Below are 25,470 nucleotides of genomic sequence, written 5' to 3' on the forward strand. Positions count from 1 at the left end.
TTTGGTAAGCACAGCACATTTGCGCATGTAGATGTGCCACTGTTGTGTTACCATCCTGCTTCTGTTCACGTCTCTGGAACATGGTAACTCACTTTATCGGATGCTTCTAACTCTATGCAATCTCCCCACTGTTCTGTGATTGTTTAGTCTTTGAAACCAGCAGTGGAAACAGCCCTGCAATTTTACATTTCCTAGTCTATAAAAGGTAAATCTTATCATGCAGTATAATTTGGATCCTTACTCATTGGTTACTCCTCACATTTTAATCTAATTGAGCAGATCCAGAGCACGGTGAGTGCAGTTACTGTGGGTTTGGTAAAGCCAGGCTATGATAATGAAAAAGCACTCATTGAAAACTACAAATAGTTTCGCCTTTGGAAAGCATTCAACTCCAGAAAATCCTCAATGATGCATTGTAGATTGGTTTAGTGTGACGCACTTACAGGGCAACAGGTATTTTAGCATCTATATAGCCAGTCCATACACAGGCCTACTGTGCATGCAGTGTGGTGCAAACACCCAGGAACCTATAGAAAACAGATTGCTTGCTCAGTGGCTCTTAAAAAGGCTGAAGAGATGCGTTCTGGTCTACACTTTGACACTATGTCTGTGCTGGCTTTGATCTTTTAAGGTATAATTCATGTCTGGAGTCTTCTATTGTCTAGTATTTCCATATTCTCTCTGCCTCCTTTCTTGGAAGCAGCCTCAGATCCTCTTGCTCCCCTCTAGACCCTGAGCAGTGAATCGATCTCCGTGTGTTTAACAGTTCTCGTCAGATTATTCAGCCAGTTCTGTATGTTTTGGACTAATGTCTGGAACACTGCCACCGATGGTGTTTTGTCCAGCTACTGTGGAACCAGACTGTTGATTCAAATTACTTGTTTTTTCAGTTCACCATGTGGTAGCTTTAACCTAAAGCGATTTGTCTGGAAAATTAGAGTTCAGCGAGACATTTCCAAAGCCTTTGTTCAGGTGTATTGATCTAAGGTAAGACAGCAGAAGAGGCTATGGGAGAGGAGAGGAGAGGAGGAGAGGGGAAAGGAAAGGAAAGGAAAGGAAAGGAAAGGAAAGGAGAGTCTGTACTGTCTATGGTTTACTAAAAGAAAGAGCTGGTTTAATATGTGCTCTCCCTCTAATACAGCGTTTCAGACAGGGATAAAAGAAAGTATGCTGCCTGAACTGCAACAGGGATGGAGGTCTCAGGGACAGACCTCTTATGCATTGTGTGTATCTGCCTTTGTGGGCTTGACTAGATATTAGTCCATTAAATACATTAGATTTGTATTTGCTGCCATCTCTGCTCTAGCTTGTGTATATGTAGTTATATATTTTTTTTAAACAGGTTGCATTTGAATTTTGTCATTGAGATATCATAAAGTCTCCCATTCTATGCCTGAAATGTCAGCAGGAGCCCGTAACTGTCCCAGGTTGAGTGGCTATGTGGCAGAACGCAATCACTGATTTGAGAGGGAATGAAAAGCGAAAAGCGAGACCATCAACAGATTTCAAGCAACAGTCACTCCAGACTTTATGGATCGTGTCGTCAGAATAGCAAATTTGGTGCCTGTTTTACCTTGGGCTCATGGTGGAGGGAATGTGTCTCATCTGAGAACTGAGCTTCTGAAGTGCTTTTGATGGCACTAAAGGAGTAAGACCATTGTAATTCTCTCTCTCTCTCTCTCTCTCTCTCTTTCTTTTTTCTTTCTTTCTTTCTTTCTTTTTTTTTAGAAGCCTTTTACAGAGCGCATGGCTGTGTGAGTGCTTAAGAACCTGAGCCATGACCCTGTGCAGGCGCTGCCAAATAATGTCTTGGTAGAGTGCGGTTGAGTTTATTGTTCAAAAAGTATTGACACAGGCTGCACCCCGGTTGTGTGACCCTGTGGGACTTTTCAGTCATCTCGACATTCTTGCATTGTTTGGGTATATTAGTATGTACCTGGCAAGCACTCGAACATTGGGTTAATGCAGTTTCTCCATGGGTGGTTTGATAATGTCATGTGTGTTTCTGCCAGTTCTTCCAGATGGTGATGTCGGAGAATATTTAGGCAGGGTTTTCTTCCCTGAATACTGCTTTAGAACCATAGCAACACAGCCACACCAATACATGATGAACACACCTAGAACACTGACACTAACTGGTTGCCCTGGCAACAAACTCAAGGATGTTTGCAAGTTTGTTTTGATTTGAGTGCTCAAGGCTGAAGCCATGCTCTCTTCCCACTGGAGCTTGCTGCCCTGGAACAACCAGCTGGGCTTTCTGTTGTGGGCATTTGGAGCTGCTGTGATTATTTGAGAACAGCTTTATTGAAGACTCATATAATACTGGTGTCATTGAGCTCATTGGAGGTGTTTACAGCCCAGTGGAGCTTCTGTGCTGTAATGTCAACAGTGCTCTTGTGGCAAGCTGGCTCGGGAGTGCTGGAGATTTGTATGGGAGAGGAGAAGAGAGCGCTAATGAGTGTACTGCGTGAAGCATTCACTATCCTTAGGAAGACACGACTGCATACTGCTGGGATGAAGGAAATGCTAGGTCAGATGTGCGTATTTTAGTTCCCTTCACAGGAATGATGGAGATGAATAAATTAAGTGATGAATATGTAGGGATTTCCAATCAAGTACATTATTCGCAAAAAAAAAATCGTCCACTGTCAGAGTTTACCAAAAGGCCAAAACTGTCCTTAAATCTCTTTGAGTGAAGGCAGCTAAAAGCCAGGTGTTCCTCAGATACGTTGGCTTCTTTTTCTCTATTTTAATGCTATGACCTCTTTGCTAGAAAGGGGGGTTGTGAATGTGTCTGGCTGACAGGCTTTCACTAATGAAATGCGTTGCTGTAAAGAAGAAAGCATAGCTTCGGGGTTGTGGGGTGGGTGTGGACACCTAACCTGATGTGCTATTTTAAAAACACCACTGTGTTTGGTCCTGTCAGTCATAACCTTTATCTCTGCGGAGTGGCTGCTCCTCGCCATTCTGTGTTGCTAAGGACTACTGGCTCAAACAGATGGCGGAGTGCGAATGGTTTAAGGGGCGGGAAGGCAGAATGGGGGTGGGGTTGAGAAGCAGAATGGTGAAGCGCTCAGACGGATGGCAGGCCACATACGCTTGCTGAAGCCTGCCTAATTATGAGCCAGTATGAATCAATTATGCCTTTGTGGAAATCGGTTTGAATTGCAGTAACTGCTCTTAATGCTTTTTTCCCTGCGGTAATTGCCCCTTTGCAAAGAGTCTGTGGATCTTTTCCAACAGATTGTTGAAGAGGCGCAGATTGTAAATGTGTGTATTGATTACATTGATTTAAGATCATCAGTCAAGTAAGAACAAATCATTCACCAAGGCAAATCGGCTATGTCAAGTTGTTCTGTTGAGCATCGAGGATGTAGGAATGGAACTTTGCCGTCACAAAGCAACTGTGGCTCATGCTTTCTTTGTTCTCAAACGAGTTGAAATGCTAGCATTGGTGAGGCACCCATTTTCTCACCTCCAGAATGAATGATACTCTTTTTTTCTTTCTTCCTCCCCTTACTTACCTGTTTAGTGTTTATTTTCTAGGGTTCTGAACTGTGCCATATTTCTCCTCTCTTCTCAGGGAGTACCTCGGCAAACAGTTGCAGTCCACGGAGCAAGCCCCAGCCGCTGTCGCAGCCAGAAGCTGAGCTTCTCACACTCATTCCATCTCTAGCAACATGTTGCAACTATGTGTACACATCTCTATATAAGTGTGTGTGAGTGAGCGTGCGTCGACATGTTTGTGATTGCTTGTCTACTGTGTATGAACGTCAGCCCTCATGGATCTAAAACCTTTCATTACAGTGAGTCACTCACCCCCGACCCCCAACGAGCGTCCAGGAGCTGTGAAGTGTAATGCTGTGTTACTGTGCTTTTTGCTCCCTTCCCCTCACAATTTGAACATTGTGAGTTTTTGTTTTTGTTTTGTTGATCTAGCGAAAGTGAACATTGTAATGGAGTTGTGTGTGTGTGTTTGTATGTGTGTGTGTGTGTGAGGGGGGGAGGGGGTTTGGTGGGTATGTGTCTATGTACCACCACCCTGATATGTGTTTAATCTGGAAAAGTTAATGATGCAATTTATTTATGTCTTGGAGTATTAAAATAATATGACATGCATTCCAATAAAGACTACTAAGGAAAAGTTCCTCATGTTTTCTCCATTTTCTTTTGGTTGTTGTTGTTGTGAAATGACTTAAGAATGAGGCTATTTAATTAGATGTATGGCCATATTCAGAAGTGTCTAGTACATGGGGTGTGAAGAAACGTGCTGAAAATGCCATAGTGAAGAATACATTTTGTGCTTTTCACTGATATTTTGTAAGCATGGGGGGAATGGTATTCTGGAGCGTCTTGAAAAGCCATCCACCTGCACACATACACAATACACTTGTATTCTGCCCATAGTTCTTGTAAAATGCCTTTGGCTTCTTGGTACTTAGAGAGGAGCTACAGGGCTAGTAGACTGTGTGTATATATATATATCTGTACTGCTTTGTTTCTTAGATTGTATTTTAGGTTATTCTGAATCTGCATCTTCCCACTGTCTCTGTGTCAAGCTGGTTCCATTTAAGGACCAAGCAACTCCCACAGCAATCAGGGCACCTTTGTCTAAACATAATCTGGGTGTGCCTTCAGCCGGGTGCAATCAGTGAGTATGCTATTCCGATAGAGCTGTAGCTGAAGCGTCAGCGGAAGTCTCAGCCCTCATGCTCAGCCCTATTTGGGTAAAGACCTGCAAGTCTACCTGTGCAAGTCAAACAGGTATGCCTCCTTTGAATATCATGCAATTATGGTAACTGCTCCAGTAACAGCTTATGTGGTGGTCATCTACCGTCCACCAGGACAACTGGGTGACTTCGTTCATGAGCTGGACACCCTGCTCTCATCCATCCCTGAGCATGAGTGTCCGATGCTCATCCTTGGCAACATGAACATCCACCAACAATCCCAACTCAACTGAATTTCGGACCCTGGTTTACTCTTTCAACCTCCAACAGGTCCTCACTCCTCCAACTCACAAAGCAGGGAAAGAGCTCGACCTCATCCTTGCTTGGAACTGCCCCACGGACAAACTAATGGTAACCCCTCTGCATCCCTCAGATCACTTCTTCATTCGCTTCGATGTTCGGCTCATTGAGCAACCCTCTGTCCCCCCTCCGATGGTCTAGTTCCGGTGCAATCTCTGCAGCCTCTCTTCCACCAACTTCTCCTCTCTTGTTTCTTCTGCTTTTCCACCTTTAACCACTATCTCCTCACTAGGTATCAATGATGCCACAGAATCTCTCTGCTCCACTCTGAGCTCATGCCTGGACAGCTTGTGTCCACCTACCAACAGACCTGCTCGATCTACCCAGTCTCATTCATGGCTGAGTGATACCCTCCGACCGCAGCTCTCCAATCTCAGAGCAGCTAAGAGAAAGAGTTGCACAAATCTGCAGCACCGGACGATCTTGCAAGCTACAAGACCCTGCTGGCCTTCTCATCCAGCATCACTGCTGCTAAGAAGACTTTTTTCAATGACAAGATCAAAGGTTCAACTGATGCTCTAAAACTATTCTCCACCTTCAAAACTCTGCTCTAACCTGCTCCTCCTCCCCCAGCTACCAACCTCACTGCTGATACCTTTGCTTTCTTTTTTTACAGAGAAAGTTGAAGCCATTGGGAAACAATTCAACCAACTGTCTCCCCACAACCGTCAATGGCTCATTGTTTCCTTCTTTCATCCCTCTCACTCAGAGTGAGGTCTCCAAAAATCCTAACAGGGAGCCGTCCTACTACATGCCCCCTGGAGATGTGTTATGTTTGAGGGTGATGTAAATTAATTGTGAATGGATCCAGGAGGTGACTGTAGTCCAGCCTGCTGAGTGGAGTATCACTGGTGACAATGGGTGCAACGGCACCTGAGTAATTGGTTTTCTTCATCTCTTGCTCATGCTGGTTTTCCCTCTCACCCTTTCATACACCCCATCGATCTTTTCCTCAGCGACCTAAGGCTCAAAGGCTTTGCTCGTCATGATTTACTAATCAAGCAGGTGGATGGGATTGGCACTATCAGTTTAAAAAGGCATTCATTAATAGGCAGTTTCAAATTATGTTTGTCAGAGAGTTATTGTGTTGTTATTCTGATTTTTCTAGCTGTCTACTTAATTCTCCATATTTGCTGACATTGTGACATCATACAATGTATCAGAAACTTTTGTGTATTTCAGAGGTTTGATTTAAAAAATGTTGTTTGCTTCTACCAATTCAATATTACCATGTCTGTTTACATGAAGTAGTTTTAAGTAATTCATTTATGAAGACACTTGGAGGCTTCCATCTGTTCATCTTCTGTTCAAGCCTGGAGTGTTTTGGTTGAAAACACCACCCAGCCTATGGGATGATTCATTTGGTTCTGTTCTTCTCCACTGGGGTTCCCTGATTCATCTCCACAGATGTAATTAATGTCCTCGCATCTCATCGGTGGCCTAATCATTGAAGGAGCAGAGAGATTTACTCCATTGCACAAAAGACAAAGTCAATAATCCAGCAACGTCGCCTGGCAGCCTGGATCCTTGATATTTGAAATGGTTCAGACATCCTTATGTCATCCAGACACAGCTGGCTCTCTTGGTCCAGAATGGTTTTCTCCATGAACTTGCCGATAAAATACTCTCATGCAATGAAAAGACCAATACAAATATGTGCTGTGGACTCCTGTGGCATAAATATCTTTTGAATTTCAGCTTTATGTAATGCCATGACAATAAAATGAATTTCAACTGCTGGCCATTTTCTTTAGGTATGATTTTCGTGGTTTACAGACTTGCAGTGGTATAAAATAAAATAAAACAGCACTCCCTTTGTAAGTCATGGCACATCGGGGTGTTACTTGGGCAGCCTGGGGCGGTCATTAGGTGGCCCTTTATTGACTTCCGCTATTGACCAGGTTGCTCTTTGTTAGCACAGGACTTGGATTGAACGTTGACTTGGCAACCTTCTAAACGAGTAGGTGTAAGTGTATAACCTTTATGCCCTTCCCTCAAAGAGGTATTGAGGACTTACCAGGAGATTGCCAAATGACACGAGAGTCTTTCATAAAATCACGTGACAAATGAGAATAAAAGGATGGTAGATTTCTCAGAGCCATCTGCTTCATCCGTGAAGTGCTTCTCTTTTGTTTTGCGGTGTACTGAGCAAAAGCTGGTGCTTTAGGGTTTCGCTTCCAAAGTACCTCTGAGCAAGAGTTCCTTTGTCAAAGTTACTTGTAACCAGAACCCCCTCCACACCACCCCAAAAACACAGCACACAACACTTTGACGGTATGTAAATATTAATGAAATGTCTAGGTATGCTAATATTTCAGCTACACAACATCCATTTAGATTTGTTTGTTCGGGGCAGCAGAGTGAGTGGCAGTCAACCTATCTTAGTGTCCATGGTCGATAGCCGCTCAAAGATGAGTGATCCCTGTGGTGCAGTGGACACTGCTGGGTCGAGGTTGAAAAGGCCATCAGTCAAACAGCACAAGCAACAGTGAGCCCATAAAAACAGCTGTAGGATCCACGCACTTTGTTGTACTCATAATCTTTTTTGACTTATTGTATTGTATTGTTGTGTTGTTATGGGTTGTCCCTCGTGGCACCAACATGAGCAGCCGTTTCGTTGTATGCTAATACAATTACAAAAAAGGCTTTTCATTTGATTCCATTTCCATTGAATTTTCATTTCATTTATTCTTCACTGGGCCATGAATAGTTCTCTATTAATCGAACATCAGTGGAATGGCTTTAGCCATGGGACAAACAAGATGGTGACCCAGGTTAAACAGCCAGGGTAGCCACTTGTCAAATTCAGAATGATGCATAGAGTAGATGAGAGATGGACCTACACCTGTCAAAGAAAAGAGCCTTTCCATTGTCACAAATGTTTTGTGATATGAAAATATGTGTCTGCGTTGCCAGTCATGCAGAAGCAGGTATGGGAATGGAATGTAATTTAATGAAAAACCTGTAAGTATTGAATTACACTGTTTTAATTGATGCATCCCTTAAGCCTTTTAGATGCTGTTCACTATAGGGACACCTGGTTCCCCAACTAAGACTAATACAATGCCTTAATACTGTGAACATTCTGCTGAGTAATGTGCATACTTGCGCCATTTTCTCCTGTGGTGGTCATAAATACACTGAGTGGGAGTCTACTATTGAAACCCTTAGATGCACAGCCAACGAAGCCTTGAATCCTTCACTGCATTGTGTTTAATTGGAAGATCTTTTCCTCCAGGCAGTATTTTTCTGCGGAGGGTGGAGTTTATTTTTGCTATCCTCTACCATAGGCCACATCTTTCTCAGATCCTGTCACGTCCTTGGTCCTCTTTGGGTACATGTGTATGTGTGAGGGTATGTAGGTGTAATGTGCAAACTCTGTGTGTGAGTGAAAATATCTGAACATGCATACATTGTCTATTTTGTGTCACTTCTTTGAACCACAGCGCTGGCCATTACCTGTTTTTCTGTAAATCAGTGGTTTGACTTCGTTTTACGTGATCTTACTGATTTCAACTTCACGGCTCTTTTCTATTCCTCACAATGATGTTCTGCAGTGACGGCTTTCAACGTGTCTCTAAAGAAAATTCCGTTGCCATGGTTACTCCCCAGCCTCCTAACTTACTGCCATTCAGCTTGAAAAGTATCCTTTTATTCTTCAAGGTTATGGTGAAAGGCATCTATACTCCTCCCACCTTCTTCCCTCTTTCTCTTTGAGTTCTCCATCGTCCATCTCAACCATTCCCCAAAAGAGTCTGCGGAGCGAAAGGCACTGTCTGGATATTACTTTAAAGTGTTTATTTTTTTATTTTTTATGTATATCAAGTTTGTCTCAGATTACAACCTGCTCACTTTCAAGTATTTCTTTATTCACAGTCACTTGAAAATGGCTTGAAAACAGGTGGCTTTCTTTAGTTCATTGCTAGTGCAGTTCCTTTATCTACATTATGACTGTAGTTTGCCCATACGTAAGAAGAGCAATGTTCTGTAATCTGTCAATTTGTATGAGAATACTTTGTACAAACATATCCAAAGGCACTATAAAAAGGCTGAAAACAAAGGTCACCAAAAGCAATTCAGCAAGATAAACACAGAAGTAACACAGAAAAAGTGACAAAAAGGGAAAAGATGCTTGCAGTACTTCTCCAGCACACTTCTCTCTGATGGTGTTACTTAGCAACATGAAAGGTAATCCATGATGTTTGAGAGGTGATAAGAGAAAGCACACACCTTGATTAGATGTACAGAAGACACACAAGAAATATCTTTGAATTCTGTCAGTTACATCAGTTTTCTTTTGTTCATTATCCAACCATGCATGTACTATGAACAGACACTTAATGTCATTATTTATGGTGTTTGTCTTAACCAAAAATAAAATAAAGAATCAATCTTTACCCTTGAAGATACAAGCATTTGAAAATCATGATAGAAGGATACTGATGATACGGTGTGCTCCTATGTAGAATAGAACAGAATACTGTCCATTATGTATGTACTCCTTAGGCTTTTGTAGGGTTTGTTTATGTTAAATCAAATGTGTTGACATACATAAGAAGAACATAAAGAGTTCTCCCTAGCACTATTGTCCCTCAAGGATGACACTATTTAATTTTCAATAAAGAAAGCAATGCAAAATGGAGATGGACGATCATCTTCAGAATCTCATTAAATAATCTAAAAATCTGCATGTCTGGAACTTTTGTTCTTTTATACAGGAGATTACTCATAATCTTCCGTTGTAACGGTGCAGTTTGTGGGTTGTGTTGTTATTGTAATCTTGTACCCGGCACTATAGCCTATTTAGGTGCAGATGACAGCGTTAGGCATTTCAGCACCATGGACAGGGGCAGTAATCAAGCAGTTGGGTTTCAACGGTCTGTCGCATGTCTCAAAAAAATGGTGCTTGTTAAACAGAGTACACTTGGCTGAGGTGAAGAGAGCCGGAGTAACTGTAGTTCCAAATGTGTCTCTCTCAGTCACGTTCAGGGCAAGATTCCTTGGAAACGTGACTAGAATGGTTGGACAAAAGCACATGCAGGACCAGAACCACAGCTGTAACTCAACAAAATTGAGTGAACAGTATCTTCAAACTAGATGACAAGTGATGCTCAGCTATATTTGTATGTTTCAATTTAATTCCATTCTATAGGATACTGACAACCGCTGGGGTAAACATTAAGGCGGTTTGTCTTGATGGGACCACTCCATGAAAGACATTTCGATCTCTACCTCACATCAAGTAAGCATGGGTCCATGCGCTGTCAAAAAGAAAGTGTGAAATATAAAGTCTTTATCCATATATTCATATTTGAATTGAGCCTATTGTTTGCCCTTCATCATAAAATTAACAAATGATTGAGTCCATACAATTTAAAACTCTTTTTTTGATTGAGACCGTACGAATGCAAGGACAGGCATTCATAATCTCTGTGGCATGAAGTAATATATTTTCAACTGATTTGAGTGGTGGTGATGGAAGTCGGTCTGTGTGATATCTGTACGGTGTTTGTGCGCGCGCTCTTGTGTGTGTTGCCTTCTACAGCGCGGAGCTCTGTGATGTCATACCGGACAGGCAGTAGAAGCAGGGAGCGCCTGTGAGATGCTAGTCATCTGCGGAGTTACTGAAATTCGTGCAGCGTGGCAATCATATGCACCCAGGAATTTAAGAGTTTATGTATGTTTTTTAAATAGACAATTTCCTTAAAACTTTGCGAAGATCACAAAACAAGGTAAGCTGAGCCCATTTTGCCTTCTTCTTATGTGATCATGATAAGTTTATTGCGGTGTTAGGATTCTTAGCAGGTGAATGACATTTAGGCATCACAAGTACACCTATGCAGCATGCTATTGTACTATATATTTGACGGTCAAAATGCATGGAAGAAATAGCCTATACCATGCCTCTTTGAACATTTGATCTTGTGTACATTGTAACTTTTGCATATTGAGAATAATTTTCATGATGTGTTTCTTTTGTCTGTTGTGAAATACATTTGAAGAATGGGGAGCAAAGTGGTGCAGATATTTAAAGAGGACAAGTGTCAAACGATTCATTCTGAAGAGTGTTTGCCCAACTTCACATGGCAGCCTGATATCTACAATAACACCTCCAATGGAAGCTGGTCACCGGAGCAAGAGCCTATGTCTCCGATCATCCCTATAATAACTGCTCTCTACTCCCTAGTGTTCGTAGTGGGGTTAGTGGGAAATTGTCTTGTGATGTATGTCATCATCAGGTAAGATTGCTATAAGGGCGTATTTTAGTTTACTATAACTGTGACTGTAATATGTGTCTGACTGCAAAAATTGCCTATATGGCAACAACTGGGCAAACTAATGTATTCCTCACACAGGCAATAACAAAATCGAAGAAACGATAAATCCAAAGTACAAGGAAAATAAAGTGTTGTTCTTAAATTATTACAAATGTATGATGAGTTGTGTCGAAGCAACAATAACAAATCCGGGAACAAGCAAAATCTCTCCATAATTATCTACTTCAGTGCACTTGTAATTACTTTGGCGTCCCCGTGTGGATCGTTTGTAGTACAGGATGTACGGTAAACTGTTCTCATTTCATAGCGCGCTAGCAGTATGCATTGTTTATAATTTCCAATTAAGTCTCTCGTAGCTTATGATATGTAATTTTACCCGTATACATTCCACTGGCAGAACTTTAGTGCAAATGTCTATTCATTCTCAGATACACAAAGATGAAGACAGCCACCAATATCTACATCTTCAACCTGGCCATGGCAGATGCTCTGGTCACCACCACTATGCCCTTCCAGAGCACTGACTACTTGCTTAACTCATGGCCTTTCGGTGAAGTGGTCTGTAAAGTCTTCATTTCAATCGATTACTACAACATGTTCACCAGTATTTTCACTCTCACCATGATGAGTGTGGACCGCTATGTGGCAGTGTGCCACCCTGTGAAGGCCTTGGATTTCCGAACGCCTGTGAAGGCCAAGATCATCAACATCTTCATCTGGGTGCTCTCCTCAGCCGCAGGCATCCCAGCCTTGGTTTTGGGCAGCACTCAGACCAATAATGGTAGCTACTATATTTACTCTTCACACACACCTTTGTACAGCTATTTTATCCAATGCATTTAATGCATGGTTACGATTTGTATTCGGCAACTTCATTATTATGTACATGAATAAAATAATTACGTAAGCTCATTATTTATCTGTAACTTTCTCATTTACAATTCTTTGGTAACACGCTTCTGAGAGCGGTATCTGTAATTAAGAAAAAACAAATGTCTTCTCTATGACTTAAAGGACATGGCATTGATGGCCTTGCAGTTAATTTAATGCAACTGGTGCTGCCATCTTGTGATTCAATGAATGTTGAATGAATGTCAATGAATGTCACTCTTTCCAGGCACAACAGAGTGTGCCCTGCAGTTCCCCGACCCTTACATGTACTGGGACACCGTGATGAAAATCTGTGTCTTCATCTTTGGCTTTGTGGCACCCCTCTTAATCATCACTGTCTGCTACACGCTGATGGTGTTGCGTCTGAAGAGTGTGCGGATGCTGTCAGGCTCCCGGGAAAAGGACCGCAACCTGCGCCGCATCACGCGCCTGGTGCTGGTAGTGGTGGCCGTGTTCGTGGTCTGCTGGACGCCTATACACATCTTCATCCTTGTCAAGGCGCTCCTGCCCGGAGTGCCTGAGACCACTGATGTCATGGCTGCCTACTTCTTTTGTGTGGCGCTAGGCTACACCAACAGCAGCCTTAACCCCATCCTCTATGCCTTCCTGGATGAGAACTTCAAACGCTGCTTCCGTGACTTCTGTTGCCCAGGTGTTGGGAGGGCAGCGGGGGAGAGGTCGCGTGGCATGAGCCGGGTCAGGAGCACTCTGAGGGAGCACGCCTGCACTGGGGAAGGCCACGGCGGGGGAGGGGGGCAAGGCAGGCCGGTATGACTAGCTGTTGAGCTGGATTCCCTACAGTCCCATGGAGACAGAGAGGACTACAATGACCTGGGGTTGACACAGATCACTTCTGCCAACTGATGGCTTATAGAGGTGGGAGAGAGAGAGAGAGAGAGAGAGCGAGAGAGAGAGCGAGAGCGCGAGAGAGAGAGAGAGAGAGAGAGAGAGAGAGAGAGAGAGAGAGAGAGAGAGAGAGAGGGGGAGTTTATATTGATGAGGATTTCCAATCAGAGGCTGGTTCTCTGCGAAATATACCATGTGTATGAGAATAAACATTTGTTGATTTCATTTTATTTTATATCACCACCTGGTTTGAGACTTTGAAAGAATATCCAAATGCTAACGAACCAATGACTAAACACAATAAAGGGCAGCATGTGAACCTCTGTTTTCTGTGAGGTGTACTGCCTTGTGAAACCATAATATAGGACTATAAGGTAGCATGAATTGGGACGGAATCTTAGTATTGATAGAACAAATATCAGCCATAACAATATTTTCAAAATATAGGCCTTCAACAATGTTTTCTCGTGTATATTCACTGTCAGTGTAAAGGGAGGTGAGGCACTGTCGTAGAACAATGTATTATTGAAAGGTTCAGTTGGGTGTGACAATTCTCAGGAATCTTTGACCTGGTTGTATACTGTATGTACTGAAACATTAATGTTACACTATACTATACTATCTGCTTATTTCTTGTTTATTGTTGTGTCATGAGGTAACTTTAAGGATTCCTCCATCGTGGTAGAACAGGCATTATCCAGAGTGGATTCAAAACTGCTGTGAATATTGCATACAATATTTACTTACATTCTAATTATTGCTATACACTTCTTAAAGTATGCAGACATTGGTTTTATTTTCATTTTATTATGGAGGGGAAGGGTGTAAGACATTTTAAAGAAAATTCATAGAGAAAAAAGCAGCACCAATTTGTTTGTTATGTACTGCTACTTTTGCACTTTTGAAAAGACAGACAATATAAAGTATTTTGGGATGAATGACATTCATTAATGATTCACGCATGTAAATGAATGCAATGTGTAACAAGATTTTAAATTCTGCTTTTGCTGCTGTATGTGTGAAGGTGTACAATCTTCTTGTTTTGAAAAAATGAACTGTGCCAACATAGTACCAGTCATACCTCCACATATGTACACAGGCAACGTCCAGTCTAATCGTCACCATTAGTGATGTCATTACATAAATGTTGCCTTGTGTGCCTTTTAATTTATATTTGTTAATATTGGTTTATACTGTATATATCTGCTTTTAAGGAAGGAAGTGAATTGAGTTTCTAGTCTGAGGTGGATACTTCCAGGTGTATTTTATTTGAGCGTTGACTGATGTCTTTATATTTGTGATGTTCCAGAACAGTTTATTGATGCAATTTAGAATGTGTGCTGCTTTTAGGCAATCTTGTTGGATATGTGCCAAAACATAATTAATATAACCTGAAATATAACTACTGCATTTATCTGTGAATGTCCAAGCTGTTGTTAAATTGGATATTCAGCCTATTTTGAATATGATATGTCTCACTTTAACTAACAATAAACAGATGATATACTTCATGGGCCTATAATTAGCATAGTGTCATGTACTTAAATGCAGGAGTTCACAGCCTAATTATAGAAGTATCATTTCAATGAAAACAAATAGCAAAGTTCATACCACTACAATCCCACCAGAGTCCATCTTCTATGCATAGTAATATCACACCTAGGGTTTTAGATGTATGTATTTCCCAAATTAAACCCATACAATTTCACTGGTCTGGCCAAAAAAATGAAACATATCTTTAGGACTCTGCTGTGTCCTGTAACCACATCCAACATGGTTTAACTAAGTAATTAGGACACTTCCAGACAGACCCTGCCTACCTATATACTGTATTTGATCAAGTCCAACCACCACTGAAGGGTGACGTTGAGTGCCTAACATTGAGTGTTAAGTGGAAATATCAGACAAATGATAGATGTGATAAAATATGGTGATATAACTTTGATGGCAGATTTAAGAATGGAGTTTCCTCATAAAAATGCTCAACATTTTCACATAGGGCAGATTAGAATAATTCTATACCCCAAATTGTTTCCATGGATGTCTCCTTGCATTATTGGGTAGACTTGGAAAACTCATATGCCTGGAAGGGCTAAAAAATGGAAAGCAAAGGAAAAAGTCTTGAGGATCAACTGGATTGATTAGAGGGCATGGTGGTGGAAGCCATTGAGGTCCAGCATGCTGTATGTCACAGCTATGGGATGCCTGCTTGCACTTGTTGGAATTTCAGAGGTATGGGTATATCTTTTTATGCCTTACAATGCATTTTTTGTAATAGAGAGAGTTAATAAGATAATGGCAACTGGCAAAGCATGAGCAATGTCCGTTGTGCATTCAAGCTTGTTTAAAATCTTAGCAAAACCATTTAGCTGATTTATTACCATGAGCAGCGCAATGCTCCCCCACGATAGCACAGCAGACTTTCCCTGTTGCCCATCAATGAAATTAGGGCCCATGATCTCCTATTATTATCTATTCTGAATCTTATTATTATTATTTATTCTGATCATTAGCATCTTATGCTCTTGAGACCCATTTGGAAAAACTGACAACACCAGTTTCAGTCACATATTTGCAAACTCTACCATAGCCGTACCTATAACAGGATTTCAACATCCATGAACTGGTCTGCTCACCACACACCATGTGGAGAGAAGTGGGCCTCTCTGAGGCCTGAAGTCATGGCTCTTGGCTGCCAAGGAAACAAGACAGAGAAAATATCAGAGAGTGCATGCAAAACAGAACAATTCAGCAGATTGTGACGCGTTAGAAAAGAACATGTCAAACAGCTTGCATTCCAAAGGCATGCTGTTTCAGTGGATGGCAATAGAAAGCACTACTGCTTTAAGAAAGAGTATTTAAAATGTTCTCATTTTCACTTCATGTGTTTCTATTTATTTTTTGTGCTTCTAGGCTGTAGTCATGCTGTGAACATGCAGACAATTCTTCCAGAGCGTAAGACAGTGGTCCATTTGAGAGGATTTGAAAGGATGAAGAGGTGCCAGACCTCATGCAGAATACTCATCTGCCTACCAAGCATGTTGGGTTCATTGCTAAATGTTAACTAGTCTTGAATGAGACTGCTGTATTGTGATGTTTCCTTCACTCTTTTATTACCTGTCATAAGTACCTGCTAAAGGAATGTGTGGAAACTCTTTGGGCTGCTGCAAGGGAGACTTTTGGTGGCGGATCCAAGAACAAATGAGATGAGGAGGGACTGGAGGTGGCTGTCTGTCGCCACAGTGTGCTCCTAAAAAATGAAATATGTGCATGGGAGAAATCTTTGTGTACTCCCTGCAAAAATGGCCAGTCTGCCTTCCTTTTATCACTTGATCAGACAGTAATAAATAGTGACACCTGTAATAACAATGTAAGGACCATTATCAGTCATTCAACGATTTATACTTGGAGCACAGGCAGTTATGTGTTGGTATCAAGTTTCTTTGCTGATGGTCTCTTTACAATGAATGCAAGCACACCTAAGTAGAATCCCAAACCCAAAACATTAACTTTTCTTTGGGGAAAAATACAGAAAGCATTGCAGACCTTGGTGTGACCTTGGTGTGTTTAGATGCAGTGGATCAGTCCGTCTGTCCTTCCGTCCTCTCTATGGTCAAAATTTCAACTATTTAGGGGTTTCCTTAGGTTAATAGTATTGTCAGGTACCCTACCTGAAAGGTGATATGTAGGCTACATGATGGACATAGAGGTATCCACTCACTTTCAAGATGAATGAAAACGGAATGCAAAAGCAGCTTGACATGAACAAAGGGTGTTTATTCTTTCCATTGCATCCATTAGTTAATTAACGTAGGCCTATATTACTAATTTAAATATAAAGACTCACTTTAACAATGTGGGTCTCGGAAGACATTTTACTATAATTTCAGCTCAATTTCGGCAATGTTAAGGCGAAGAGGGCCCAAATAACGGTTGCTCGACGACCAAAAATAAAGATTTGTGAAAGCGCCCAGAAATGTAGATTTTTTTTTTCATGATATTTATTTCAGGTGTGGCAGGGTATAATTATGCATTGTGCTAATGAATGTTATGATATAACATAAACTTGCCATCACATATTTCCTTATCCATATAGGAATTATAGACACCGGCTGCCACATGGTCCTCGCATCGCAGATGCAGGCCAATCGAAGCACTAGCAATCTATACAATTTTTGACCAATGGTATCACATTGGTCCACTGTTTCCGGGTTACCAGATTTATGCTTTGATTGTCACTCTTGTTTCGGGTTTGTTGTTGATTTCTCAACTGCACAATGAATCGGATTTTCGGTAGGGGTAAACCGAAGGATCCCCCTCCAAATCTATCGGACTGCATTGGAAATGTAAATATGATTACGCTAAATGTATACGTTGATGACTGGCTGAATCAATGACATAGCCTACTTGACAGATGGCTGGCTACAAAGCTGCGTTAGCTTGCTAGCGTTAACGTCATAAAACCACATAACGGTAAAAATGGGGGATAGGATGCTTAAATTGAGGTATTGATATTAAGATGATACAATTAGGCAGGCAGTTCTATCGCAGGGGTTGCATGTCTGTGATGAGTTGAACGAGGCTGAGAAAAACATATCTCTTATCTTCATGTAAAAATAATTGTCACCTTAATGTTAATTTATCTATTAAGTTATTAATGTTTTTCTCTCTTTTAAAAAACCCTGTAATCCCAGACTTGCTTTATCTCTCTTTCTGCAGGTGGAGGCAAGGGCTGAATCTATTGACAAAAAGATAGCACGACTTGACACCGAGCTTGCGAAGTTCAAGGATCAGATGAAAAAGATGAGAGATGGCCCCGCCAAGGTGGGTATGGGCTGTCACTGTTTGTTATTGTATCTGAATGACTGGCTTTAAAGGTTTGTCGTTACGTGTAAGCTATCCGCACCCAAAGACCATGCAGTGGATTTTATTTACTGAATCAAAATGGGCAAAAGTGATGGTCACTAGAAATGAATTGGTTTTAGTGGTTTAATGAAATCAGGCTACCTTTGATCCCATAATAGCCTTATGATTTATGAATATTTATTGGGCTACTGAGTTTGACTGGAACCCAATATATGTTAAACTCTAACTTAACATGTTTTGATGATTTATGATAAAAATTAGCTTGAAATGAACAAATATTTTTTTCCCCCACACAGAACATGGTTAAACAGAAGGCTATGAGAGTACTGAAACAGAAGCGAATGTAAGTTGTTAGGTTTGGGATAAAGTAGCAAATCTGTGACTTAAATACTGATAGTGCAGTCCAGACACCCTATTGACACAGTACTTGTCTCTCTGTAATCTGTGTTCTTTTCTGTGTCAGGTATGAGGGCCAAAGAGACCAGCTTGGACAGCAGTCCTTTAATATGGAACAAGCCAACTACACCATTCAGTCATTGAAAGACACAAAAACAACAGTAAGGACTCTGATCATTATTATAATCCTCCTGTGTTCGTTATATAGTGTTAATAACCTTAATCAAAACTATGCTGAAATATGCTCATCGACTACCTTTTTTCCCCCATCAAAACGACAGGTGATATGCTTAGGCATTTGAGTTTGTTTAGAGGTTTGAAAGGAATCTGCACATGAAATTGACTCCTCTTCAGTTGAACACTGACTCGGTGGGGCGACTTCAGAATATAGCCATGTCTTTTCAATAATTTGTAGTAAATTAAACAAGTTGTGAAAACTAAGTCATATGTTGCAAATAGAATAAGCATTTTTATCTTGTGGTAGGCCTATCAGGTAGACTTCTGGGTACTGTTCGGCGTAGCTCGCTAAGCGGTTTAGCGAGCTAGATTCCAGGCTAAAAAAAGAAAACGCCCCTTTTTTGGGTTCGGCGAAACAACTTCTGATAAATTACCATAGTAACATATCACTTAGCACTAACCTGCTCCAGGGCAGGCTATAGAGATATTGTATTCCACTTTCTAGGTGGAGGCTATGAAGATTGGAGCAAAGGAAATGAAAAAGGCCTATAAGGAAGTGAAAATGGATGAAATTGAGGTATGTTAAATTCGTTCAATGATTTACCCCTTATACATTTGTGAATGCCAAATTAGATGGTATTGTGGGAGGTTGAAAAATCTATTGTGTGTTGTGCTTATGTTGAATCTGATACATTTGTGTTTCTGTGGTCCTCAGGACTTGCAGGACCAGCTGGAGGACATGATGGAGGATGCCAGCGAGGTCCAGGATGCCTTGAGCCGTAACTATGGCATGCCTGAGATTGACGACGATGACCTAGAAGCAGGTTGTTTTTGTAGCCAATGTGCCAATATTAGAGCAATGACGAACATTAACATTTTGAAATGCGGAAGAAAGAAATCGGTGAGCTCATATTTTGCAGTTCTGTTCTCAGAATTGGATGCTCTTGGAGATGAATTATTGTTAGACGATGACAGCTCGTACCTTGATGAAGCCTCTTCAGCACCTTCCATCCCAGAGGGAATGCCAAGTGACAGCAAAACCAACAAGGTTTTTACTGGGTCTTTGGCCACTGGACAGTTACCATTCACAATTTATAATATGTTATGCCTTCAACATGGTTATGCTTACATACATCTTTTTGTGCTTCTTTTCAGGATGGTGTGCTGGTTGATGAGTTTGGGCTCCCACAAATCCCTGCTACGTAAATGGTGTATTAATAAATACAAACTGTGTACATATATTTGTAGAGCAAAATTTGCATGATAATTTGACTGGTAACACTAAGGTGTAAACCTCTTGGTTTTAGTTTTGTTCCTACTGACATGCTGCATGTGGCCTTATAGGCCAGATGTATGATACCTCCCGTTACTCTCTGCCCCAACAAACCTTTTCAGTATTGATTGGACGTTTTTGTAGAGGATGGATTAATCATGTGCTCTGTTAAATAAGAATCGTGTTAATTTGCAATTTCCCTGTATATTATGGTGATGACTTTTACATTGATGTTATAAAATGTAGTTTTGAAAATAAGCCAGCTTTTTTTCAAGTTTCAAGTTCAAACTGAAACAGGTTTCCATCAGGGGTTTAACTAAGATATGGCTAACAAGCGCCATCCAGGTGTAGTGGTCCCTGGAGAATACTCTTAATTTAGATATTTTTTTTTTTTAAGCAGCCCATACAGCAAAGGATAAACGCCCTGTTTTGAGAGGTGGGTATACCTAATGCTGACTGAAAAATAAGTGGGTATACTCCGTATACCTGCGTACCCTGGACTACACCACTGGTGTCATCTACTTAAAATAATTATAAAGGTTTCTGGTGGAAAGCATGTGGCGTGGAGGGACGTGCGGTGCACCTGATGGTTGTCCGACCGAATTTGCCAAAAACAAGGGACTGAATGAATCAAAAGAAGGTCCCGCACAAAGAGGAAGAAAATTATGTAAAATGTATCCGCAGGATTATTTCCTGGTGACACTTTTTGAGTAGGCATCGAGTCATCCATGAGAGGTGATCATTTCCGGCACAACCAGGAAACACGTTGAATATTTTGATGTTAAACTAGCGTTTGGATCATCATCATCTGAATCTAATCACAAGCAATGGCAAGCGATTCGTTAACAGTTACAGTTGCATATGGTAAGTATCGAATGCGCAAACGTGCTTGATAACATTGAACTGTATGCCTCCTCATGTCCTTGTATATCCGATGTGAGGCTGGTGTGTAACTTGGCTAGTGCAAGCTAGCTTACGTTAACTGGTAGTAGCTAATAACTATAACGGTATCATTGGTTGCCTATTAGCAAGTTAGCTAATGTTAGCGGTAAGTTAACTAGCTACCGGAAAGGGAACACAAAGAAGAAATGTATCTGTAACTTAGAATCTGATAGCTTAATAATGTTTTTTGCCTTGTATCTTAGGTTAATGATCATTGCACACACAGGGCTAAACCGCAGACACAAGAACCCTTCATTTGTTATGTTGGTAGCTATAGTTATATGTTAACATATTGCCCCATCTTTCTCAGGCACAGCAAAGCATAGTATCACTTTAACAGGACAGGATGGCAATGAACCTCGGTTAAAAGATCTATCAGAGGCGCTGACTGAAGCTACTGGAGTACCAGGACCATCACAGAAAGTCATTTTCAAAGGTGGCTAATGTAGCTTACATGTACAACAGTGCAATTGGCCTGAAAGAATAACGTTAATTACACTTGGCTTACCTACTGTAATGAATAAAAACAATCACTGTGTGTGTTGATCATGCTTTACTACCATAGCTCATATCTATTCATGTTATTGGATGACAGGGAAATCATTGAAGGAAATGGACGAAACGCTTTCCAGCTATGGCGTTAAACAAGGCTGTAAAATTATGTTGATTGGGAAAAGGGTATTGTACATTTAATACATGCATATGCAAATTGGTTAAGATAATTCACAGCAACTGAAGTTGTACAAAGATCTAACATAATTTTGTTCCAACAGAATAGCCCAGAGGAAGACGCGGAACTACGAAAGCTTAAAGATATTGAGAAGTCAGTGGAACAGAATGCCAAAAAGTTGGACAAAGTAGATGGTGAACTTTCTGGGCTGAAGAATGTAAGTGTATTAAGTCCACATAATGGTCGATTAGTAAGTTTTTGAGGATCAATTTTAATTCATGCTTTTTACAGCAATAGTCAAATCTTCTTAGTTATTCTGTAGGGATTCCTTGCTAAAGATCTGCAAGCTGAAGCCCTCAACAAACTGGACCACAGGGTGAAAGTTGCTGCAGAACAGTTTATGAAGACATTGGAACAGATTGATTCTTTGGTAAGCTCTGCAAACTTCTATATATTAGCTGAAGTATTTATGAGTATTATAGATACTTTGACCACCACATGAATGTATCTGACGTCACAGTTTTCCTTCTGGACTCCGCAGAGTTTCCCAGACAACTTTAGTGACTGCAGGATGAAGAAAAAAGGTCTTGTGAAAACTGTCCAAGTGAGTAATTATGAACAGATCCATATGCCTATGAAATGCGCTATAGGAATAAAGTTTGATTTGATTTACCTTACAATTAATGCAATAAAACAATTTACGTGGTGGAAGTTGCTGAGCATCACCTTTACGCAGCCCTTTATGCACGATTGTGTATGTAAGGTCTTACATTAGTTATAACAATGATGTGACATATTTCTCTACACAGGGATTCTTGGCACAGTGTGACAGGATCGAAGCTGGTATATCAGATCATCTGGCCAAAATCCAATCCAAGAACCTCGCCTTGGCGGAGTAGAACTGAGAGACTTCCTCATCCCTACTGTCCTTACCTAGACCAGCCTTAGTCTCTGTATCTTGCTCTGTGAGCAATGGAAAGTGGCACTGCATTGATTTCTGGTTCATGAGCAGGTTCTATGTTACCGTGCCCTGCTCATTTAAGGCTTGCAAGAGTACATGTTTGGACAGTTTTGAACTTGAATGCTTAAGACATATCAAGAAACTTTGTAAACCTAATTATGGTATAATGAGTGTTGAATGTGGTTTTTCGTAATTTTCCTGCATTGTGTGAGGAAAGGTGTTGGCCCTCAGTTCCTCCTGTAGTGTTTTATTTGGAATAAACTATTTGGGCCCAAAAAAACCATCAGCTATGATTTGGCGTGTGCATATGGAATATTTTCACATTAGTGCCCGCTTTGTGTGCTTGGTTGATTGCTTAATCGTTTGGATTGTGCATTGCAGTCAAAGAATGGACAATGTTATGGCTCAAGGTCTAGAAGATCTCACATTTGTCATATTGAGAACTTACAGAATCAAGAAAGTCAGTCAAGAAAAGCCAGGAAATCATTTTTGGTAAGGCTTTATAAGCTTTAGTTTTATCTTTGACTTGAAAATGGCCTGTTTTAACCATAATGTTAAATGAGTTTTGTTACGATCATTGTCTTTCGGATTGTCCTTCAACTGGAGTATTGTGATTAATATTGATTGTCTAGGATGAAATATATGGAGATCTAAGACGCATACTTATCTTATGTAAAAACTAGATGGATTGTATGGAATTATTCATTCATGTGCAGTTGGACATGTATTCCATTGTTCCTCATCTCATGTCAAGTCAATAAAAAAACCTGCAGGATTTCTGTGTACCATCATTGCCTTAAATAGTTCATAGTTATTTATTTTCTGTATGAAGGTAAAGTGTGAGTGCTTTTGTCTTGTATGACATTACAGACCATGGGCCTCATTTATAAAAAGCTGCGTAGAAACCATCCTAGATTTTGTCTAAGACATTTTCTGAAATGAGCGTAAGTGAGTTCCACAGAAAACGGACGTACACAAAAAAAACACGTGTACGCCAATCCTTCGGTTATAAATCACAAATGGTCGTGGAATTGTGCGCAACTTAAATGAATTACCATATTATCAATGCACAAACAGCGCATCCTCAATGCACAAACTCTGCCACAATGGCAGGCACTAAAGAAACATGTAAACAGACATATTATAGTGAGGCTGTCATCGACGTCCTGTTGATGGAAGAGCATATGTATGTGACAAAAACCCTTTCTCCCCTTATTGCGCAGTTGGCAACGCCAATGCAGCCATACCTCCTACTGAAAACTAAGCCACTATTAGACTTTTTATAGGCTATAGATTGAGCGAAATGTTTTACTCTTGTACTCTTGTGACAAGTCTCCGAAGCACCAGAAGCCGCATCTGCTCCAGCATCGGGGCCTCGCCGGCCATCGCCACCTGCATGGCTTTGGTGCGCTCCACTACCGACCGCGCACAGGCATGTTCTGTATTGAAGTGGGCTTTCTGTCTGAGTGTGTGCGCAATCTGGATGAGAATACATTGGGAACCCTGTTTTACGCAGGAAATCCTCTTTCACATTTTGCTGTTCCTGGGCACTGTAAGGAAACCAATTGCGCGCATATAGAGGGATAATACTGTGAAGAACATCGGGCAAAATTCGACTGGTCTCCAATTTCTCGTCGGAACGTTCCTGTAGCCAGGAATCCAAGAACAGACAAAACCTGAACGTGTATGGCCTGGTTGCATTTGGTGCGCCTCTATAGACGAGAGGCCTTTTGGGCACAACCCAGCAAACATGTCCATGTGGGGCCCACATGGGCTTCACTTGGGTTAGTTGGGTGGATTTGATCGCACGCACAGTCTAAGATCAATTCTGTGCGTAAGTACGTTTTATAAATGAGGCCCCATGTCAGAGCACACCCATGCAAGCCTCAAGCAGTTCCTTTAGTTTCAGCGTCCTCTACAAAACTCTCAGGTCAACACATTTTCATGATTTAATGAGAGGAATGGCAAATACTGCAGTGAAGTGGCAAGATAAGTCTGATAGCGTCAGCCAACATTGTTCCATAGGCAGCTATTTATTGCTTTCAAAATCAAGGTAACGTTAACTTTTGCCGGCTTGTCCCAACAGAGTAACGTTAAGGTTTATCTCAAGAGGTACCAGGTTACTTATTATAAATTACCTATGCTACAGTTAGCAAACACTTTTTCGTAGAAAAAACCACTGCCTTGTTGTCTTTTTGAACAACTATTTTGGAAATGTATCCACTTAAAGGTATGAATGTACATCTTTTTAACATATCAACGAAACATACCTGGTCTAAACCGTGCCTCGAAGTTGTGTCTCTTAACGGCAGCACCCCTCCCCCAGGTGACTCCACAGAGCCCCCCCCTCCCCCCTACCATCACGGCTAAACAAGTCACAGGAGAGCTGAGGAGACTGCGCCCCAGGAAGGCAGCTGGCCCTGATGGAGTCTGTCCAAGACTTCTCAAGGCATGCGCTGTGGAACTGGGTGAGCCTCTGCAGCATCTCTTCAACCAGAGCCTCCAACAGGGGAAGGTCCCTGCTCTGTGGAAAACATCCTGCCTCATCCCTGTTCCAAAGGAGCCACACCCCAGGGAGCTGAACGACTACAGGCCAGTCGCCCTAACATCACACATCTGCAAGACCATGGAACGACTGCTACTGCACATCATCAGACCCCAGGTACGCCATGCACTTGACCTGCTGCAGTTTGCCTACCAGGAGAAGGTGGGCGTGAAAGATGCCATCATCTACCTTATTCACGGAGCACACACTCATCTGGACAAGGGGAAGGGTGCTGTGAGAATCATGTTCTTTGATTTCTCCAGTGCCTTCAACACCATCCAGCCCCTCTGTCTGAGTGACAAGCTCGTGCAGATGGGTGTGAACGCCCCCCTTGTATCCTGGGTCACGGACTACCTGACGGAGAGGCCGCAGTTTGTCAGGCTGAAAGACTGCGTATCTGAGACTGTGTTGTGCAGCACCGGCGCTCCACAGGGGACTGTACTCTCACCAATGCTGTTCACCCTGTACACATCAGACTTCACTTACAAGACAGAGTCGTGCCACATCCTGAAGTTCCCTGATGACTCTGCTGTTGTGGGGTGTATCAGGGATGGACAGGAGGGTGAGTACAGGAGCCTGGTGGACAACTTTGTGC

The 25,470-nt window shown here is 41.5% G+C and overlaps 4 protein-coding genes across 4 annotated transcripts in view; all 4 read left to right on the top strand.

Annotated features, from left to right (window-relative positions):
* atp6v1h (ATPase H+ transporting V1 subunit H) overlaps positions 1 to 4,108 on the top strand; it is a 33,818-nt gene extending 29,710 nt beyond the window's left edge. The window contains exon 14 of the mRNA XM_080837856.1: positions 3,584 to 4,108. Coding sequence (XP_080693982.1) covers positions 3,584 to 3,650 — 67 coding nt within the window. The 3' untranslated portion in view covers positions 3,651 to 4,108. The remainder of the gene's footprint in view (positions 1 to 3,583) is intronic.
* Positions 4,109 to 11,033: 6,925 nt separating this feature from the next.
* On the top strand, positions 11,034 to 12,973 carry oprk1 (opioid receptor, kappa 1; the record flags this gene model as incomplete). The annotated part of the gene is made up of 3 exons (XM_080837858.1): positions 11,034 to 11,269; positions 11,737 to 12,089; positions 12,426 to 12,973. The coding sequence occupies 3 exons, from the start codon at positions 11,034 to 11,036 to the stop codon at positions 12,971 to 12,973; spliced, it is 1,137 nt and encodes a 378-aa protein (XP_080693984.1).
* Positions 12,974 to 17,322: 4,349 nt separating this feature from the next.
* LOC308364659 (charged multivesicular body protein 5-like) lies at positions 17,323 to 19,690 on the top strand (the record flags this gene model as incomplete). Its single annotated transcript, XM_080837861.1, has 8 exons — positions 17,323 to 17,391; positions 17,765 to 17,869; positions 18,208 to 18,254; positions 18,375 to 18,468; positions 18,990 to 19,061; positions 19,200 to 19,308; positions 19,417 to 19,532; positions 19,640 to 19,690. The coding sequence occupies 8 exons, from the start codon at positions 17,323 to 17,325 to the stop codon at positions 19,688 to 19,690; spliced, it is 663 nt and encodes a 220-aa protein (XP_080693987.1).
* An 814-nt stretch (positions 19,691 to 20,504) lies between these two features.
* Positions 20,505 to 23,078, top strand: bag1 (BCL2 associated athanogene 1). Its single transcript, XM_080837860.1, has 7 exons — positions 20,505 to 20,621; positions 21,010 to 21,135; positions 21,295 to 21,377; positions 21,473 to 21,586; positions 21,692 to 21,799; positions 21,911 to 21,973; positions 22,179 to 23,078. Exons 1-7 carry the CDS (start codon positions 20,585 to 20,587, stop codon positions 22,266 to 22,268), a joined length of 621 nt encoding a protein of 206 aa, XP_080693986.1. The 5' UTR covers positions 20,505 to 20,584; the 3' UTR covers positions 22,269 to 23,078.
* Positions 23,079 to 25,470: the final 2,392 nt, after the last annotated feature.

Source organism: Sprattus sprattus (genome assembly GCF_963457725.1).
Source record: "Sprattus sprattus genome assembly, chromosome: 4".
Lineage (NCBI taxonomy): Eukaryota > Metazoa > Chordata > Actinopteri > Clupeiformes > Clupeidae > Sprattus > Sprattus sprattus.